Here is a 19,201-nt window from a genome sequence, read left to right as displayed (position 1 = left end):
CGGGCTGGATTCGAACCCGCCACCTTAGGTGTATGTGGCTGGTGCCTTAGCCACTTGAGCCACAGGCGCCGAGCCGCAAATGTTTTCTGAAAAGGCCCAGACAATAAATGCTGTAGCCTTCGAGGGCCATGTGGTCTCTGTGGGAAGGACTCGGCTCACAGCTGTGGGTTGCACCTCGGAAGCAGTGGTGGGACACATGTGGGCTTGTCCACCTGCCAGCAACGCTCTGTTTGTGAAAGCAGGCTGAGGAGCCAGGGACTGTGGTCTGCTAATCCCTGGTGTAAATACTGAAGATTTTCTCCTTTCCCCATTGGCCCTTGGTAAGTACTCAGTGATTACTGGTGGTTGTGTAGTGTCTCACTTTTAATATTATGTTCATTGTATAATTATGTTAATATCTTTCCTAACGGGGACCTGGTGTTGACATAAGGTCGTCTTATGTCTGCATTCGTGAGGCTGGATAAACGATGTCTTGTTTTGGACTTAACAAATACTTGAGAAATGATCTTTACTTTCTTTTTAAAAATTATTTATTTATTTATTTTTGCAGTTTTTGTTTTTTTTGGCCAGGGCCGGGTTTGAACGCACCACCCCCAGCATATGGGGCCAGCGCCCTACTTCTTGAGCCACAGGCACCACCCGATCCTTACTTTCTTAAACTCCAGGTCTGTTTAAAAATCACAGAAATTATTGGGTGGCTCCTATGGCTTAAAAGGGTAGGGCGCCAGCCCCATATGCCGGAGGTGGTGGGGTCAAACCCAGCCCCAGCCAAAAAAAAAAAAAAATCACAGAAATTATCTGTTTGTTAAAAGTTTGATGGAACGGCTTGGCGCCTGTGGCTCAAGTGGCTGGGGCGCCAGCCACATACACGTAAGGTGGTGGGTTTGAATCCAGCCCGGGCCCGCCAGACAACAATGACGGCTGCAACCAAAAAAAATAGCTGGGCGTTGTGGCGGGCGCCTGTGGTCCCAGCTACTTAGGAGGCGGAGGCAGGAGACTGGCTTGAGCCCAGGAGTTTTGTCCTGCCTGCTGTGAGCTGTAATGCCACGGCACTCTACCCAGGGGGACAGCTTGAGGCTCTGTATCAAAAAAAAAAAAAGTTTGATGGAACCTAACTTTAAAAAACGGGTGGAGATTTTAGATTAAGGTTTTAATTTCTTTTATGGCTATTGTGTTTATTAAGTTTTCTATTTCATCTTAAGTCAATTTTGGTTATTTATATTTTCTTTGCAAATTGTCTACTTTATTTAGATTTCTTTAACGTCGCAGCATATGGTTATGTTCAACATCCTGTTGTAATTTTTAAATTTCCTTTCCTTTTTATTATCTGTTTTTCTTTTCTTTGTTGATTGGAACTGACAGAGGTTTCTTACATTTATGGGTGTTTTCAAAGCATAGCTGATAAGATCTTCTGGTGTTTTCTGTTATGTTTAGGGGAGAGCTTTTTTTTCTAATATGATAAACTTTGAAATAAAACATTTCATTCTTTTTACACATTTTCTTTGACTTACTAATTTTTTTTCATGTCTTTTTTTTTTTTTTTTTGGCCGGGGCTGGGTTTGAACCTGCCACCTCCAGCATATGGGGCCGGTGCCCTACTCCTTTGAGCCACAGGCACCACCCCTCACATCTTAAATTACTACTTTCTGTCTCGCTTAATTATCAACAAAAATGTTTAAAGCAAAGATTCTCAGTTCAGGATGATTTTAGTCCACGGGATACATTTGATAACGTCTAGAGACATTTTTGGTTGTTATAATTGGGGTACGTAACTGTTGTCTGGTGAGTAGAGGCCAGGGGTGTTGCTGACATCCTATAACAACCCGCAGGATAGGGCCTGCCCACGCAATGAAGAATTATCCAGCCCAGAATGTGCCGAGGTTGGAAAACCTAAGTTTAAAGCTATACATTTTCCTCAGAGTATAGCTTTGGTTCGGTATATCCAATGGGGTTGGAGATGCTGTGTTCTTACTGTTATTCTTAAATAGTCTATAATTTGGGTTTTTATTTTTCTTTTGACTTGTCTGTCTATTTTTATTGCATGTGATGAGATTTCCCTCCTGCCCTTTTTCATGGCTATTCAGTTCTAGTTTGATTGCATTATGGTCAGAGTTTGTGTAGTGACAATTTCTGCCTCTTTCTTTTTTTTTTTTTAGACGGAGCCTCACTTTATTGCCCTCAGTAGAGTGCTATGGTGTCACAGCTCACAGAGACCTCAAACTCTTGGGCTCAAGTGCTCCTCTTGCCTCAGGCCCCCAAGTACCCACCACCATGCCCAGCTATTTTTAGAGACAAGGTCTCACTCTTGCTCAGGCTGGTCTGAGTTGAGGCGATCCACCCTTTTCGGCCTCTCAGAGAGCTGGGGTTACAGGCGTGGGCCTCCACGCGGGTCAACAATTTCTGTCTTTTGTCTTTGGAATTTGAGATGTCCTTTGTTTCTCACCTAGAATATGACCATTTTCAGATTGTTCTGTGAATATTCCACAGGACCCTGTGTTCTCTCTGGGGTACCAGTTTCTGTCCACATTAAAGCAGGGTTGTTGGTATTACACTGTTTAAACCCTCTGTCCTTGCTCAGTCTGTGTCTCTGTGAGTGGTCACATGCTAACACTGCGCTCGGTCTCTCTCTCTGACCGTGGTCTTGCCATGTTTACAGCCTTAGGCTTATGCCCCTCAGGACCCCGTATGTCCTGCCCTGGAGGGTCATGTTTGCTGTGTCTCTGGGGATGTCTCTGAGTTCTCAGGACATGACATCCCTCTTTGTTTCCCTGGTGCCATGGCCACGGGTCCTGTCCCGGCTGGCACTTCTGTCCCCACCCACCTCTGGGTTGGCATCTCTCTGGCTCCCCTTACATAGCTCGTGGTTTCCCACCTGTCTGAGCCATTGGCTGGCATTTCCTTTTAGACAAACGGGCTGGTTTGGTTTTTATCATACAGAAGGAGACATGGCCTGCTGCTTCGGTGGTCCTTGCTGCCCTTGGCTGGGGCGTGGTCCTGCCCTTATTGTATCATTTCTCCTTTCTGCTTAAATGTTTTCTTTTCTCATTTGCTAGTTTGAGAACACAATGTATTTTGGTTTCCGTCTGTTTATTTGTGTGTTGATGTCTGTGCTCCCTCTGGGGAGGACCCTCCAGTTCTCTTGGTCTGACGGGGGGTTAGCCTTACATGTTTGACAAATACTGAACTTTTATTTTTATTAGTAGTAAAAATTAAATTGTATTCATGACCCTCCTTTCATGTATGAGTTAACATGTTCCTTCTTCCCAACTCCTAGAATTATTTGTAAAGAAATGAGAATTTTTGACTGGGTGCCCATAGCACAGTGGTTACAGCACTGGCCACATGAACTGAGGCTGGCGGGTTCAGACCCCGCCTGGGCCTGCTAAACAACAATGACAACTGCAATACAAAAATAGCCGGGCGTTGTGGTGGGTGCCTGTAGTCCCAGCTACTTGGGAGGCTGAGGCAAGAGAATCGCTTAAGCCCTGAGTTTGAGGTTGCTGTGAGCTGTGACACCATAGCACTCTACTAAGGGTGAAAAGTGAGACCCTGTCTCAAAACAATTTTTTTTAAAAAGAAATAAGAATTTTCTTCGCAGCCCATCAGGATCTTGTTCTTATGTTTCTTTATCATGACACTTTCAGTTAACTTGGAATCCGAATGACAGACAACTGATTAGATATGTTTATACCGTCCTCATTTCACTGCGTGCCACTGTTTCTCCCAAACACCGGCTTTCCTTTTTTGAAATATTTATTCTTTTAGTTTTCTAATTAGGGTTGTATAAAGGTTGTGAAAGGAGTTCATGAAGAGTTGTTTTCTGGGGTTTGGGGAAGTGGGGAGTCTGCAGGGCATCTGAGACATCCGTGCCCACCCCTCCCTCCAGACTGTGACTGCAGTGCTGCCGGGACCCAGGGCAACGCCTGCCGGAAGGATCCGCGGGTGGGACGCTGCGTGTGCAAACCCAACTTCCATGGTGCCCACTGTGAGCTCTGTGCCCCAGGGTTCTATGGACCCGGCTGCCAGCGTAAGTCCAGCCCCGTCCCCACCACCTCCCTGTCCTCAAGGCGGATGTCGGGAGCCCAGCGCCTCTGACCAAGGGTGTGGCCCCGCCTCCCTGCAGCCTGCCAGTGTTCCAGCCCCGGAGTGATAGATGGCCACTGTGACCCTGACACAGGCCAGTGCAAGTGCCGGCTGGGCTTCGAGGGAGCCTCATGTGATCGCTGTGCCCCTGGCTACTTCCATTTCCCCCTCTGCCAGTGTGAGTGATGCCTCCCCGGGAGGGCACGGGTGTGTAGAGCTGGAGGCCTGCCATGACACCCCCTTCCCAGGAGGGCACGGGTATGTAGAGCTGGAGGCCTGCCATGACACCCCCTCTCCTCTGCAGTGTGTGGCTGCAGCCCTGTAGGGACATTGGCCAGAGGCTGTGACGAGTCTGGCCACTGCCCATGCCGGCCCGAGTTTGCTGGCCCTCACTGTGACCACTGCCATCCAGGCTACCACGGTTATCCTGACTGCCATGGTGAGCAGAGAGCCAGGCAGAGAAGGGGCTGGGCCACTGTGACCTTGTACCAGGGCCTGACCCCATTGTCCCTGCAGCCTGCTCCTGTGACCCCCGGGGAGCCCTGGACCCCCTCTGCAGCGCAGGTGGTTTGTGCCACTGCCGCCCTGGCTATGCAGGTGCCACCTGCCAGGAATGCAGCCCCGGCTTCCACGGCTTTCCTGACTGTGTCTGTGAGTGCCTGGGAAAAGGTGGTGAGGGTACCACCCCTGCCACGAGCCCACACTCTGCCTTGTCCCACAGCCTGCCACTGCTCTGTGGATGGTGCCCTGCACTCAGCCTGCGATGCCCAGAGTGGGCAGTGCAGCTGCCGGCCCCGCGTGACTGGGCTGCGGTGTGAAATGTGTGTCCCCGGTGCCTACAACTTTCCCTTCTGCGAAGGTGAGCAGGTTGGGCCAGGCGGGCTGGCAGGGCTATGTGTCAGGTGCCATTCATCCCCGTCTGTGTGTTGCTCACGTGCTGTGTGTCTTCCTGTGATTCTGGTCACGTGTGTTCTTGACCACATCCATGTGCTGTGTTCACGTATTGGCTCTCTGCGCTGTGGTCCCTCTGTGTGTGTCCGTATACTGAGTGACGTGTGTGTGTCCTTGTGCTGAGTGACACGTATGCATGCTGATCGTGTGTGTCTGTGTGCTGAGTGACATGTGTGCGTACTCTGCGTGTGTCCACGTGCTGAATGACACACATCCGTGCTGTCCTAGTGTGCAAGTGACATGCGTGCGTGCTGTCCCTGTGCTGAGTGACGTGTGTGCAACCCATGTTGACACACGTGTGTGCTGAGCGTTGAAGCACCTGTTCACATGGCTGTTCTTTGTGTTTACACGCAGTGGGTAGTCATGTGTGTTCATGTGTGTACTTGTACACTTGTCCACATGGGTGCACAAGTGTCTCATGTGGTGTGAGGGGCTTGGTGGGGGCAGCACTTGCCTGTTCAGATGGCGGGTGTGTGTGCCGCTCTAGTTCCCGGGGGCTGAGGGTTCTAGTTGGGTCCGGCAGCCCTTGTCTGCAGGGTTGGTCACCAAGGAGTAGTGAGGCTTGGTTCTTTCCCCACAGTGGGCTCCTGCCACCCTGCTGGCCTGGCTTCAGCTGATCCTGCCCGTCCTGAGGTGAGCCCCAGTGCACGTGGAGTTGGGAGCAGGCCCAGGCCTAGTCTCAAGCCCAGTGAGCTGGCGTTATCTTGCTGCTGCTGGTTGTGGCGCCTCAGGCCTGTTTGCTCCTGGGCTGGTCCTCTGCCCACTCCAGAGGCTTGCTGGGCCCCTTGTCAGCTCTGGGGCTGAGGGTTCATGGGCAGAAGAGAAGGGACCCCTGGACCTGCAGTCTCCTTCTGTCCTAGACACAGCCTTCCTGCACGTGCCGGGCTCATGTGGAAGGACCAAGTTGTGACCGCTGCAAACCTGGGTTCTGGGGGCTGAACCCTAGTATCCCTGAGGGCTGTACCCGTGAGTCTGCTCTGAGGGAATGTGGGGTGCTAGGGAAGTCTGGGAAGGGCCTCCTGCCCCCCTCCCTGTCCTCCTGCTCTCCTGCCCCACACTCTCCTGTCCCTAAATCCCTAACTCACTGCCCTGCCCCCCCCCCCGCCCCCTGGCCCCCCTTGGCTCTCAGGCCTGTTCTGCCCCCCCCCCCCGAGGCTGCAGCTGCGACCCCAGGGGCACGCTGGGTGGAGTTGCTGAGTGCCAGCAGGTGAGTCTGAGGACCAAGGTGGGGGTTAGGAGCTTTGGACAGGGGGTTGGGACCCTCCCTGCCTTGTCCCACCTTCTCTCTTGGTTCCCAGGGCAATGGCCAGTGTTTCTGCAAGCCCCACGTGTGTGGGCGGACATGTGCAGCATGCAGGGATGGCTTCTTCGGTCTGGACCGGGCTGACTACTTTGGCTGCCGCAGTAAGCCTGCCCCAGCCCTCAGACTACAGGCCTGCCTTCTCTCAGTGCACACTAGGGAGGCTAAGGCCCAGGGGTACAGAGGGGCCTAAGCACGACCAGACCCAGGTGTTGGAAACCAGTGTTTCCATGCTGGGGCGGAAAAGTGGGCTTGGCCTCTGTCCTGACCCATGGCCTACTCCCCTCTACCCTTCCCTGTGTGGTATTGATGATTAGTCCTAGCCTCAGCCTGGCTCTGTGGTCCCAAGAGCCCCAGGTAGCCCTAGGGCATCTCATTGGCATCTCATTGGCATCTCAGCGGCTGCTGGTCTAGACTGAGGGAAGTGGGGGCGGGGGGTGGACCTGTGCATGGGGGGTGGGGCAGAGTCCTGAGCCTGGGGCCTTTGGGAGAGCCCTGGGGCCAGGCAGGGGCTGGCAGCATCTGACCCTGTTTTCTCCTATACAGGCTGCCAGTGCGACATGGGCGGTGCACTGGGCCAGAGCTGTGAGCCGAGGACCGGTGCCTGCCGGTGCCGCCCCAACACCCAGGGCCCCACCTGCAGCGAGTAGGTGTCCCACCCAATGTGGCTAGGGGGCTGGGGGAGACAGCTTATCCTCTGGGCTTTCCTGTGTTCCTCTCCATGGAGGGCCTGGCCATCCCTGGGGATCCTGGCCAGCTGAGCAGGGTCAGTGCCTGCCCTGCCCGGACATGGTGGCTGACTAGCCCCTGCCGTGGCCAGGCCTGCAAGGGACCACTACCTCCCAGACCTGCACCACCTCCGGCTTGAGCTGGAAGAGGCGGCCACACCTGAGGGCCACGCCCTACGCTTTGGCTTCAACCCCCTGGAGTTTGAGAACTTTAGCTGGAGGGGCTACGCGCAGATGACACCCATCCAGGTGGGTGCCCAGTGGCCCTGGCAGGGCTGGGACCAGGCTAACAGTGGCCAGGGAGGGTGACCCGATGTCCACCCACCCCAGCCCAGAATCGTGGCCAGACTGAACCTGACCTCCCCTGACCTATTCTGGCTCGTCTTCCGCTATGTCAACCGAGGGCCCACGAGCGTGAGTGGGCGGGTCTCTGTGCGAGAGGAGGGCAACTTTGCCACCTGTGCCAACTGTGAGTGGGGCCACAGGCCACCCCGACCGGCTCCCCAGGCCATGTGTGGGTGGGGGAGGAACGTCCTGGGTGGCCCCAAGGGCTAAGCTCAGGGGTCTCACCCCCTACCCACCCCCACACAGGCACAGAGCAGAGCCAGCCTGTGGCCTTCCCACCCAGCACGGAGCCTGCCTTTGTCACTGTGCCCCAGAGAGGCTTTGGAGAGCCCTTTGTGCTGAACCCTGGCACCTGGGCCCTGCTTGTGGAGGCTGAAGGGGTGCTCCTGGTAAGGTGGGTCCTGGGTAGGGGTGGGGTGGGCCTTTGGCCGTGGACCTCACACCCTCCTCCAATCCTCCGCAGGATTATGTGGTTCTGCTGCCCAGCGCCTACTACGAGGCAGCCCTCCTGCAGCTGCGGGTGACAGAAGCCTGTACCTACCGCCCCTCCCCCCAGCGCTCTGGGGAAAAGTGAGGCCTGCTGTAGAATTGGGGTGGGGCTGGCACCTCTGTGCCCAGGGTACCCCCTACCAGCTCTGGGGACCGGGTACACCTGGTGCTGACCATAGCCTATGTCCCACCAGCTGCCTCCTCTACACCCACCTCCCCCTGGATGGCTTCCCTTCTGCCGCTGGGCCTGATGCTCTGTGTCGCCATGACAACAGCCTGCCACGGCCCTGCCCCACGGAGCAGCTCAGCCCCTCACACCCACCACTGGCCATCTGCCTGGGCAGTGATGTGCGTGTCCTGGGACCTCATGGGGGGGTGGGCACTGTGGGACCTGGGCCCAGGGATGAATGTCCCATGGCAGGACACAGGGGCAGGTGAGGGCAGTGCCAGGCAAGGTCCCGGATGGCAGAGCCTGGCACACATGGCCCCCCCAATGGACATGACCCTGTCTGTACACGGGTCAGCTGTGGCCTCTACAGACTCAGACCAGCACCTGCCCCACATGGAGCTGTCCCAGGCCTCAGGTTGGAGGACCCTCTCATCACCCTGCACTCCCCCAGGTGGATGTCCAGCTTCAGGTGGCAGTGCCGCGGCCAGGCCGCTATGCCTTGGTGGTGGAGTATGCCAATGAAGATGCCCGCCAGGAGCTGGGTGTGGCCGTGCAGACCCCACAGCAGGCCTCCCAGCAGGGGACACTCACCCTCCACCCCTGCTTATACAGGTGGGTGGGGGCCAGGGCAGGTGTTGGGCAGGGCCCGCGTGTGGCTTTGTTGTGGTTTGCCCTGCCTGGGCTGCCCTGTGCCTGATGGCCCCTTTTCCTCAGCACTCTGTGCCGGGGTGTGGCCCTGGACACCCAGGACCACCCAGCCGTGTTCTACCTTGACTCAGAGGCCAGTGTCCGGCTGACAGTTGAGCAGGCACACTTCTTCCTGGTAAGGCCTCGGACCCTAACCCAGTGGCGGGATCCCCAGTTCTTGTAATCAGGCAGCTGTTAGTGCTGCCTGCATATTTCTCCCAGAATCCCCATGCCCTGCGGCTGTCCCTCCACCTGTACTTCTGTCCATCGAGCTGCTTTAGACCCAGCAAAGTCTCTGGGGTCACAGTCCCCCTATGTAACTCTGTGCCACCGGCCCCGAAACAATAGGGCCCACCCCCCGTACCCTTGGACCCCAGACTGGCCACCTCCTGGCACGACAGCATTGGTCAGTTGCCTGTTCTGGAGCACTCTATGAACGGGTCAGAGTGCACTCTGTTGAGTTGCCTCCCCGCCAGCATCATTTCCAGGGATGTGTGCGGCTTCCTGTTCTGAGACAACCCCTCCCCTTGGCTTTGGGGCTTCGTGAGTTATGGTCTGTGGTGTTTGCTTACCACGTGCCTGCATTGTGGTGACGGCACAGGGAATGGGGTGTCTATTGGTGACCTGTGCAGGCTGAGCATGACCTGTGCCCCACCCTGTGGAGCAGGAGATGAGGGTGGGAGGAGGAAGAGGAAGGGTGGCAGGGGAAGAGCCCTGAGGGACTTTGGGCCCCAGAAATGCCACTTGGTACTGCATCTGAAATGGGGTTTGTGTGGCTTCTGCTGGTGAAGGCTTCACGAAAAGGGCAGGATGCAGTTGGATGCTCAGGTTTGGACAGGACTCCTGGGCCTGAGCTGCGAGACCAGCTGTCCCCCTGCTACCTGCATCTCCTGTCCACCTGGCCCACGGACATCATGCCTCTGGCCTCTGCTTACAGCACGGTGTCACTCTGGTGCCTGTGGAGGAATTCAGCCCAGAGTTGGTGGAACCGCGGGTCCGCTGCATCAGTAACCATGGCACCTTCAGCCCTAGCAGGTGGGGGCCAGGAGGGGCTGAGGGGCCAGAGGGGCCAGCTGCCAGATGTCCAGGACTCACCTGTCACCTCCCACCAGTGCCGCCTGTCTGCCCTCGCGCTTCCCGAAGCCACCACAGCCTGTCGTGCTCAGGGACTGCCAGGTGCTGCCGCTGCCACCTGGCCTCCCACTGATCCACTCACAGGAGCTCACACCCGGTTCACCCCCTGCTAGCCCCCAGCCTCGACCCCCCACTGCCGTGGACCCCGACACAGAGCCCACCCTGCTGCGTCACCCCCAGGTGAGGGCCTGGGCCAGGCCAGAAGCGTGTGTCAGGTGGGGCTGTGGGGGTCCAGGTGGGGGTCTGTGCCCTGTGAGGCTGTGTTGGGCGGAGCTGTGGGGGTCCAGGTGGGGGTCTGTGCAGTGTGAGGCTGTGTTGGGCGGAGCTGTGGGGGTCCGGGTGGGGGTCTGTGCCCTGTGAGGCTGTGTTGGGCGGAGCTGTGGGGGTCCAGGTGGGGGTCAGTGCCCTATGTTGGGCGGAGCTATGGGGGTCCAGGTGGGAGTCCGTGCTGTGTGAGGCTGTGTTGGGCGGAGCTGTGGGGGTCCAGCTGGGGGTCTGTGCAGTGTGAGGCTGTGTTGGGCGGAGCTGTGGGGGTCCGGGTGGGGGTCCGTGCAGTGTGAGGCTGGCTCCGGGCCTCTGGTGCCCACAGCTCTGCTACTCATCCTGGCTCTCCCTGCAGGGCACCGTGGTCTTCACCACCCACGTGCCCACCCTGGGCCGCTACGCCTTCCTGCTACATGGATACCAGCCAGCCCATCCCTCCTTTCCTATGGAGGTCCTCATCAATGGGGGCAGAGTCTGGCAGGGTGAGTGTTGGGTGGGTAGCAGTGGAGGGGCCATTATGGGTCATAGGCCAGATCTCGAGTGCCACAGCCTGGGCTGTGTTCCCTGGCTGTGAGCAATGTGTCTACCCCTGTACTGCTGTCAGTTCTCAAAGTAGGTGCCTGGGGCTCCTGCAGGTGGCAGCCCTGCTTCCATCCCCATTCCCAGAGAAGTCCCATACCTGCCTAGGCCATTGGGTGCCTTTTGTGCTCCCGTCACACATGGTGAGCCAAGAGCACAGCCCAGGGCCCAGCTGTTGGTTCATGCAGTCCTTAAGGATGCATCTTATTCTTGGCAAGCCTGGGAATGTACCCAGGGGTGCCCTGTGTGACCATGGCTAACCAACGGGTCAAGGGACCGCCCTTATGGGCAGATCATCTGTGTCAGGTAGGTGCCCCTTGGTGGCCCCAGCACTCCCATTTGTGTCTCCAAGAGCATCCTGGGCCCAAGACAGGACTGTAGAGCCAGGGGGTTCAATGCAGGGGCCCAGCTGTGCTTTCCTTCCCCTCTAGGCCATGCCAATGCCAGCTTCTGCCCACATGGCTATGGCTGTCGCAACCTGGTAGTGTGTGAGAACCAGGCCCTGCTGGATGTGACAGACAGCGAGCTCACTGTGACTGTGCGTGTGCCCGAGGGCCGGTGGCTCTGGCTGGTGAGTCCAAGTTGGCATGCCACCTGAGCCTGGCTATCCTTAGGCTTGTCACACCACCTGGGTCTTTAAGCTGAGGTGCTGGGCCTGCTGTGGTCAGCCATGTCAGGGACCAGGGCAGCAGCCTCCACCTCTAAGAACCTCCAGGTCAGCCCTGGGAGGCTCCAGAGGGCCCTGAGAGCTGAGGCACTGTCCTACCAGCCCCCTTGGTCAAGGTGGCCTTTTCTGGAGGAGGTGGAGCTTGGGTGATAAGAGAGGGAGGAGGAAGGTGTGTCTAGCAAGTGAGGATGTGGACACAGACCAGGACATCTTTGGCCCATCTCTGAGAGCGTCCCCTGCTGCCCTACCTACCTGTGGGCTCTGACCACACTCCCTTGATCCCCCAGGATTATGTGCTTGTGGTGCCTGAGGACGCCTACAGCTCCAGCTACCTCCGGGAGGAGCCCCTGGACAAATCCTATGACTTCATCAGCCACTGTGCTGCCCAGGGTTACCACATCAGGTGGGCCTGGCAGGGTGCTGGTTAGGGCCAGGTGGGGATGTGGGCCTAGCACTGCCTGACTACCTGGTCCCATGGGCAGGGGCTAGGTGGGGATGTGGCCTCGTACTGCCTGACCTCCTCCTCCCTGTGGGTAGGGGCTGGGTTCGGACGTGGGCCTGGCACTGCCTGACTGCCTGCCCCCTGTGGGCAGAGACTGAGTGGGGATGTGGGCCTGGCACTGCTCGACTGGGCTGGGTGGGAACGTGGCCTGGCAGTGCCTGACTCCTGTCCACCCCGTGCAGCCCCAGCAGCTCATCTCTATTCTGCCGAAACGCTGCCGCCTCTCTGTCCCTCTTCTATAACAATGGGGCCCGGCCTTGTGGCTGCCATGAAGCAGGTGCCACAGGCCCTACGTGTGAGCCCTTTGGGGGCCAGTGTCCCTGCCGTGCCCATGTCATCGGCCGCGACTGCTCCCGCTGTGCCACTGGCTACTGGGGCTTCCCCAACTGCAGGCGTGAGTGCCCAGCACGGGAGCACTAATAGGGGGCTGGTGCTAGAACTCAAGGGGGGTTTCCCAGTACAGGAGTGCAGGGATCTGGGCCAGAAAGTGTAGGCACAGTGGTCAGAATGGTCTGGAGCCTGGCAGGCCAGCTCTGCCACCTGCTATCTGTGGCCCTCAGGCAGCAGTGGCCCACTTGGCTACACCTTGGTAGCGTACAGGACTTGGCTAGCTGTGTGGGAGGTTCAAGGACCAGCAGACATTGATTCTAGGCAGCTACTGGCCAGCAGAGGAGCTGCCTAAGGCTTGGGGCCTGGCTGGGACACTGCCCCCAGAGGGACAATTAGGGCCTCTGAGTGGGATTGGAGGAGGACATCCTGTCAGCCCCATGTCCACCCTACAGCCTGCGACTGTGGCGCCCGCCTATGTGAGGAGCTCACGGGCCGGTGCATCTGCCCACCCCGCACCATCCCACCTGACTGCCTGCTGTGCCAGCCACAGACCTTTGGCTGCCACCCCTTGGTAGGCTGCGAGGAGTGTAACTGCTCAAGACCTGGTGTCCAAGAGCTCACAGACCCTGCCTGCGACAGGGACAGCGGCCAATGCAGGTGAGAGCCTGGAGCAAGTGTCGTGGCCTCTCTGGTCTTCCAGTTGGGATGGAACTTCCACTTTCCAGGGGGTCCTGGCACTCACCCTGCCCTGTAATGCTCCCTGGGCCCACCACTCTCCATTCTCTGAAGATGCTGCCTGGATGGCAGACTCCTGTGGGCTCTCGTTTCAGCCTCAGTGACCTGGGGCTGGAGGGAGGCTCAGCTGGCTCCCGGTCCCCACAGGTGCAGACCTAATGTGGCCGGGCGCCGCTGTGACATCTGTGCTCCAGGCTTCTATGGCTTTCCCAGCTGTCAGCCCTGTGACTGCCATGAGGCAGGCACTGCTCCTGGCACGTGTGACCCTGTTACAGGCCAATGCCGTTGCAAGGTCAGCTGAACTCATGCCCTTAGGGGCCGTTTTGGGTAATGGCAGCCTTCTTGGAAGCATGTGGGGGAGCTATCCCAGTGGGCAACCCGGCAGCAGTAAGCCCTGCAGCCTTGGGCACCCTGTGTGTGGCCAACTAACCCTGTTGCCTGTCTGCCTCCAGGAGAACGTGCAGGGTCTAAGGTGTGACCAGTGCCGCCTCGGGACCTTCTCCCTTGATGCCATCAACCCCAAAGGCTGCACCCGCTGCTTCTGCTTCGGGGCCACCGAGCGCTGCAGAAGCTCTGTCTACACTCGCCGAGAGGTACGCTGGCGCTAGCCAGGTCCTGGGCTGGGATGGCGTCTTCTTGGGAGGGCATGTTGGAATGTAGGTTGGACACCCAACCTTGTCACCACCACCATGTTGCTGCAGTTCATGGACATGGAGGGTTGGGTGCTGCTGAGCAGTGACCGGCAGGTGGTGCCTCATGAGCGGAGGCCAGAGGCAGAGCTGCTCCATGTGGACCTGCGGCACGTGCCCGAGGATTTCCCCGAGCTATACTGGCATGCCCCGCCCTCCTACCTGGGGGACCGCGTAAGCATGGGTTCTAGGTCTGAGGAGGGCACTTCCAGGATAGCCAGGACCTGGAGGGACTAGGGAGGGGCAGAGAGGGTATGTCCAGGGACAGGGAGCCCCTGGCCCTGGGGCCTAGTACTGGGGGTCAGGACCACTGGTCAGGCCCTGAGCCTGTATCTGGGGTCCAGCCAGGTCACCTCCCTCTGTCCTGCTTCTAGGTGTCATCCTATGGTGGGACCCTCCGCTATGAGCTGCACTCAGAGACCCAACGGGGAGATGTCTTCATCCCTACAGAGAGCAGGCCGGACGTGGTGCTACAGGTGGCAGTCAGGGTGGACCAGGAGGCAGGCAGGCAGCTGGCCCTGTGGGACAGTGGCCCAGCCCTATCTCCGGCCCTCACCAGGCCCGTGTCCCCCTCCAGGGCAACCAGATGAGCATCATGTTCCTGGAGCCAGTGTACCCTGCGCCCGGCCATGTTCACCATGGGCAGCTGCAGCTGGTGGAGGTGGGTGGTATGGAGCATCCAGGGACCCATTCTCCTCCAGCAGCTCATTCTCTGTGATAGAAAACGGTCCAGGCTCGGCGCCTGTGGCTTAAGTGGCTAAGGCGCCAGCCACATACACCTAAGGTGGCGGGTTCGAACCAGCCCGGGCCCGCCAAATGATGACGGCTGCAACCAAAAAATAGCTGGGTGTTGTGGCAGGTGCCTGTGGTCCCAGCTACTTGGGAGGCTGAGGCAGTAGACTCGCTTGAGCCCAGGAGTTGAAGGTTGCTGTGAGCTGTGATGCCATGGCACTCTACCCAGGGGGACAGCTTGAGGCTCTGTCTCAAAAAAAAAAAGGAAAGAAAACAGTCCAGGAGCAGTGGGGCGATGGCAAATGGAACTGTGCACGCATTTGTCAGGCTTTCTCCATCTGGCCACCTGTGTGTGTCACATTCTTGTGACCTGCTAGTCTGTGAGTCCCTGATCACCAGTGGGTGAGCTGCTGTCCCACTGCTTTGTGGCATTCAGCTCCCTCCTATCTGAGCCACCTGTCTGCCTGGTGGCCTCTTCCCTCTCCCTCTGACCTGCTGGTTCTCTGCTCATCTTAGAAGAGCTGGGAGTTATTCTCAGCACAGACCCTTTGTTGGGCTCCAGAGAACAAATGTCTTCTCCCTGTCTTTTCTCTCCAGCACTCTTGGCCAGCAGTCCTGTGTTTGCACATACTCAGATTTGTTTCTTTCATTTCAAGAAACATTTCATTTCTTTCAAGAGTGGAGAGACACCTTTTAAAAGCTTGTAAACTGTTTTCCATGCGTGTGGACTTGACTTTTGTATGTGGGTGAGGCAGGGTTTTAGGGGCTGGCTACATGGGTGACGGCTCCTGTGTGGCCCTTTGTCCCCTACAGGGGGACAGGGAGGGTCTGGTCTGGGCTCTCTGTTCTGCTGCATCAGGTATGACTCCACTGAGCTCCTATCTCTGAACTGCAGGGGAACTTTCGGCACTCGGAGACCCACAACGCCGTGTCCCGGGAGGAGCTCATGATGGTACTGGCCGGCCTGGAGCAGCTGCAGATCCGCGCCCTCTTCTCACAGATCTCCTCAGCCATCTCCCTGCGCAGGGTGGCACTGGAGGTGGCTGGCGAGCTGGGTGGGGGGCCTCCAGCCAGCAACGTGGAGCTGTGCATGTGCCCTGCCAACTACCGTGGGGACTCATGCCAGGTGGGTTGGTCAGGGCGGGCGCCATCCTGCGTAATCCTCTCTGTGTCTGCTCCTCCATCCTGCCCCTGCCACCTGTCCCCATTCTGCTGTCTTCTTCTTGCTGCCCTCCCTTCCTGACAGGCTGGGCCAGCCACTCACTTCTCATGGGCTTGTCTGGTTCCTCCCACTCAGCTCTGCACACAGCTGGGCCATCCTAACTAGGGTCACCTGAGCCCCAATTCATTCCTGTACTCGCCATGTGTCTACCTGCCTGCTAAACTGTTCTTATTGCTTTGTTCTTGCTGCATAAGGGAAATCTTGGTGACCATCTCTGAGAAAGAGAGGCCCAGCCTTGGGGCTGGTGACCATTGCTGGTGGCCATGTCACCAGCCCCAGGGCTAGGTCCTTCCTGAGCTGGGGTGTCTGTGTGGCTTTGAGAGGTCATGCCTGGGGGATGGCAGCCAGGTGCATGGCCTGCCCTGAAGGGGTCAGGTCTTCTGGCCCTGTGGTGGCTGTGCCCCATGGGTGTGTGCCCGCTTGGCAGCGTATGCTGATGGGTGTAGGTCCCCCAGGCTGCCCTGCTGTGGGTGGGTCCATTATGCTTCATCCCTGACACTCTTACCCAGGAATGTGCCCCTGGCTATTACCGGGACATCAAAGGTCTCTTTCTGGGCCGATGCGTCCCCTGTCAGTGCCATGGCCACTCGGACAGTTGCCTGCCTGGCTCCGGCATCTGCGTGGTGAGTGGGAGTCGGGTGGTAGGGGGCATTCATCAGAGGGTCAGGGCTGCTAGGGTGAACTGTGGTCTAGGGAAACTCGAGGTACTCTGAGCCGGGCACCAGCTGGCCTTGGGCATGGAGTCCCTGATAAGGCTAGGGGCAGTGGAGGGGCCCTGATGGCAGGACATGGGCCCCTGCTGTGGGTGCTCATCATCTGCTCTGCCCCAGGGCTGCCAGCACAACACGGAGGGGGACCACTGCGAGCGCTGCCAGGCCGGCTTCGTGAGCAGCAGGCCCGAGGACCCCACAGCACCCTGCATCAGCTGCCCTTGCCCCCTTGCAGTGCCCTCCAACAAGTAAGTCAGCAGCACCACCCTGGGGCTTGGAACATGGCCACAGCCACACTCACTGTGCAGCCCCCATCCTGGGCCCGGCATCCAGCAGCTCTTGGGCTCACATTGCCCTCTCTGGGGGCCTGAACAGCTCGGCTGGGCCTCGTTGGCAGGGTCCCCAACACCTGGCCCAGCCTGAGCACAGGGTGCTTGCCTAGGTGCTAGTGACCCCCATCTGCTACTGGTTCTTGCAGCTTCGCCGAGGGCTGCATCCTGCGAGGTGGCCACACTCAGTGCCTCTGCAAACCCGGTTATGCTGGGGCCTCCTGTGAGCGGTGAGCCAGAGAAGGGGCAGTGGGTGGGCCTGTGTGCAGACCCCAGGAAGTAACGGGTGGTGGGCCACACACCACTAACAGCACCCACCCTCCTATGCCCTACCCACCCCCAGGTGCGCGCCAGGCTTCTTTGGGAACCCTCTGGTGCTGGGCAGCTCCTGCCAGCCTTGTGACTGCAGTGGCAATGGTGACCCTAACTTGCTCTTCAGCGACTGTGACCCCCTGACAGGCGCCTGCCGTGGCTGCCTGCGCCACACCACTGGGCCCCGCTGTGAGAGCTGTGCCCCCGGCTTCTATGGCAACGCCCTGCTGCCTGGCAACTGCACCCGTAGGTGCCAGGCAGGGAGTGGCAACTCTGGGGAGGGGTGCACAGGTTGCACAGGTCGGGGGCCAACCAGGTGCACTTTAGGAGCCAGCCAGGACAGGGTCAGGACACAGACCTGGACTGAGTCTGACACGCCCTATGGTTCGTCCCCTCTTCTCTTCCTGGTCAGCTTCTTCTGAACACTTCATGGTTGAGCCTTGTCATGGTCAGCCCCCGTCACATCAGAAAAGGCTGTGGCGGGGCCAATAGATCCCTCTGAGCCAGGGCAGCTGCAGAGGGCCAGGCTGGTACTGTGAGTGGGCAGCTGCGGCCTGGGGGATCTGAGCCAGAAGCAGTGAGGCCAGGTGGTGAAAAGCCACATGTTGGGGGTGCGTGAGAGCTTCCAGAAGGAAGTGGGAGGGGACAGGGCTGTGGTCATGACCCATTTCTACAGGGTGCGACTGTGCTCCATGTGGGACAGAGGCGTGTGACCCCCACACTGGGCGCTGTCTCTGCAAGCCAGGTGTGGCTGGGCTGCGCTGTGACCACTGTCAGGTAGGGCTATGGGCTCAACCAAGTTTGGTGCCTAGTGCTGGGTGGAGCTTTGGTGCTGGGGGTGGGACTAGAGCTGGGCATTTGTGCTGGATCAGGGCCTAGGGCTGGGTGGGTCTTTAGTGCTGCTTGGTGGGGCCTAAGGCTTTAGGGCTGGGCAGGGCCGGGCAGGCCTGGGTGGGGACTTGGGAGGGGTCGAGCTTGTTGGAGGGTGTGGCTTCAGGAGAGGCAGCCCTGTGGGTAGGACCTCTAGCCTTGGAGTTAAGGAGTCTTTAGTGCTAGGGATCAGGCCGAGCCCTGACAGTAGTCCATGCCCACAGGATGGACACTTTGGCTTCGACAGCTGTGAGGGCTGCCACCCTTGCACCTGTGGACCAGCCGCTGAGGGTCCTGAGTGCCACCCCCAAAGCGGGCAGTGTCGCTGCAGACCAGGGACTGGGGGACCCCAGTGCCGTGAGTGTGCCCCAGGCTACTGGGGGCTCCCTGAGCAGGGCTGCAGACGTGAGTACAAGCAGGGTCACAGCAAGGTGGTGAGCACCATGGGTGGCAGTACCCTGAGGTTGTCCACACTCACCCAGCCCCCCCCCACCACAGGCTGCCAGTGCCCGGGGGGCCGCTGTGACCCCCATACAGGTCATTGTACCTGCCCGCCTGGCCTCAGTGGGGAACGCTGTGACACCTGTAGCCAGCAACACCAGGTGCCTGTGCCAGGCCAGCCTGGGGGCCGTGGTGTCCACTGCGAAGGTATACTTACATTCCATCCTACCCACTCACCCCACCTGTGTTAATCTTGACCTCCCAGAGTGGTCCCTGCTGTCCCCCTCAGTTTCCTAAGGGACCCCGTGAGTCCCACTGCCCCCAGGGCCCCAGCCGATCTGTCCTCCCCATCCCCTGCCCCTGCCACCTTGACGCTGATTCACAGCCCCTGCTGCCTGCAGTGTGTGACCACTGTGTGGTCCTGCTCCTGGACGATCTGGAACGGGCCAGCGCCCTTCTTCCTGCCATTCGCGAACAGCTGCGGGGCATCAACGCCAGTTCTGCGGCCTGGGCCCGCCTGCACAGGCTGAACGCCTCCATTGCAGACCTGCAGGTACTGAGCGCCCCGCTGCCCCTCCTCCTGCCTGCAGTACAGGTGCTCACCTTTTTCCCTCACCAGAGCCAGCTCCGGAGCCCTCCGGGTCCCCGCGCCCAGACTGTACAGCAGCTGAAGACAGTGGAGCAGCAGAGTGCAAGCCTCGGGCAGGATGCAGAGCAGCTGGGCAGCCAGGCACGACCCTAGAGACCCCTGCCTGGACACTGGGAAGCCCCTCCCTTAGAAACCTCATCCCCAAATCCCCCTGCAAGCCCCTCTCAGAGGCCCCTCTTCTCTGGCACCCTCAAGCACTTCCCCAACTCCATGGCTGTCCCAGACCCCAGGCCCTCCTTTGTCATCCCTGACCCTTGGCTCAGAAGCCAACACGCTTCCCCAGG

At 58.7% G+C, this 19,201-nt stretch overlaps 1 protein-coding gene across 1 annotated transcript in view; it reads left to right on the top strand.

The window, feature by feature from the left end:
* LAMA5 (laminin subunit alpha 5) overlaps nucleotides 1-19,201 on the top strand; it is a 49,328-nt gene that overhangs the window by 21,015 nt on the left and 9,112 nt on the right. The window contains exons 12-50 of the mRNA XM_003787852.3: nucleotides 3,887-4,027; nucleotides 4,124-4,261; nucleotides 4,388-4,522; nucleotides 4,600-4,734; nucleotides 4,805-4,942; nucleotides 5,615-5,667; nucleotides 5,895-6,000; nucleotides 6,189-6,241; nucleotides 6,333-6,438; nucleotides 6,881-6,980; nucleotides 7,155-7,311; nucleotides 7,393-7,531; nucleotides 7,654-7,796; nucleotides 7,871-7,977; nucleotides 8,091-8,244; nucleotides 8,517-8,677; nucleotides 8,780-8,888; nucleotides 9,690-9,787; nucleotides 9,865-10,066; nucleotides 10,506-10,632; nucleotides 11,161-11,300; nucleotides 11,684-11,799; nucleotides 12,081-12,292; nucleotides 12,681-12,885; nucleotides 13,111-13,255; nucleotides 13,416-13,556; nucleotides 13,665-13,826; nucleotides 14,027-14,128; nucleotides 14,230-14,313; nucleotides 15,280-15,510; nucleotides 16,116-16,229; nucleotides 16,437-16,564; nucleotides 16,795-16,875; nucleotides 16,989-17,203; nucleotides 17,634-17,734; nucleotides 18,052-18,232; nucleotides 18,326-18,475; nucleotides 18,670-18,821; nucleotides 18,888-18,998. Of these exons, the coding sequence (XP_003787900.1) occupies nucleotides 3,887-4,027; nucleotides 4,124-4,261; nucleotides 4,388-4,522; nucleotides 4,600-4,734; nucleotides 4,805-4,942; nucleotides 5,615-5,667; nucleotides 5,895-6,000; nucleotides 6,189-6,241; nucleotides 6,333-6,438; nucleotides 6,881-6,980; nucleotides 7,155-7,311; nucleotides 7,393-7,531; nucleotides 7,654-7,796; nucleotides 7,871-7,977; nucleotides 8,091-8,244; nucleotides 8,517-8,677; nucleotides 8,780-8,888; nucleotides 9,690-9,787; nucleotides 9,865-10,066; nucleotides 10,506-10,632; nucleotides 11,161-11,300; nucleotides 11,684-11,799; nucleotides 12,081-12,292; nucleotides 12,681-12,885; nucleotides 13,111-13,255; nucleotides 13,416-13,556; nucleotides 13,665-13,826; nucleotides 14,027-14,128; nucleotides 14,230-14,313; nucleotides 15,280-15,510; nucleotides 16,116-16,229; nucleotides 16,437-16,564; nucleotides 16,795-16,875; nucleotides 16,989-17,203; nucleotides 17,634-17,734; nucleotides 18,052-18,232; nucleotides 18,326-18,475; nucleotides 18,670-18,821; nucleotides 18,888-18,998 (5,273 nt within the window). The remainder of the gene's footprint in view (nucleotides 1-3,886; nucleotides 4,028-4,123; nucleotides 4,262-4,387; nucleotides 4,523-4,599; nucleotides 4,735-4,804; nucleotides 4,943-5,614; nucleotides 5,668-5,894; nucleotides 6,001-6,188; nucleotides 6,242-6,332; nucleotides 6,439-6,880; nucleotides 6,981-7,154; nucleotides 7,312-7,392; nucleotides 7,532-7,653; nucleotides 7,797-7,870; nucleotides 7,978-8,090; nucleotides 8,245-8,516; nucleotides 8,678-8,779; nucleotides 8,889-9,689; nucleotides 9,788-9,864; nucleotides 10,067-10,505; nucleotides 10,633-11,160; nucleotides 11,301-11,683; nucleotides 11,800-12,080; nucleotides 12,293-12,680; nucleotides 12,886-13,110; nucleotides 13,256-13,415; nucleotides 13,557-13,664; nucleotides 13,827-14,026; nucleotides 14,129-14,229; nucleotides 14,314-15,279; nucleotides 15,511-16,115; nucleotides 16,230-16,436; nucleotides 16,565-16,794; nucleotides 16,876-16,988; nucleotides 17,204-17,633; nucleotides 17,735-18,051; nucleotides 18,233-18,325; nucleotides 18,476-18,669; nucleotides 18,822-18,887; nucleotides 18,999-19,201) is intronic.

This window comes from Otolemur garnettii, unplaced genomic scaffold, assembly GCF_000181295.1.
Source record: "Otolemur garnettii isolate 467f Iridium unplaced genomic scaffold, OtoGar3 scaffold00023, whole genome shotgun sequence".
NCBI classification, from domain to species: Eukaryota; Metazoa; Chordata; class Mammalia; order Primates; family Galagidae; genus Otolemur; species Otolemur garnettii.
The sequence above is the reverse complement of the archived record's forward strand: the minus strand, read 5'-3'. Positions and strand labels throughout refer to the sequence as shown.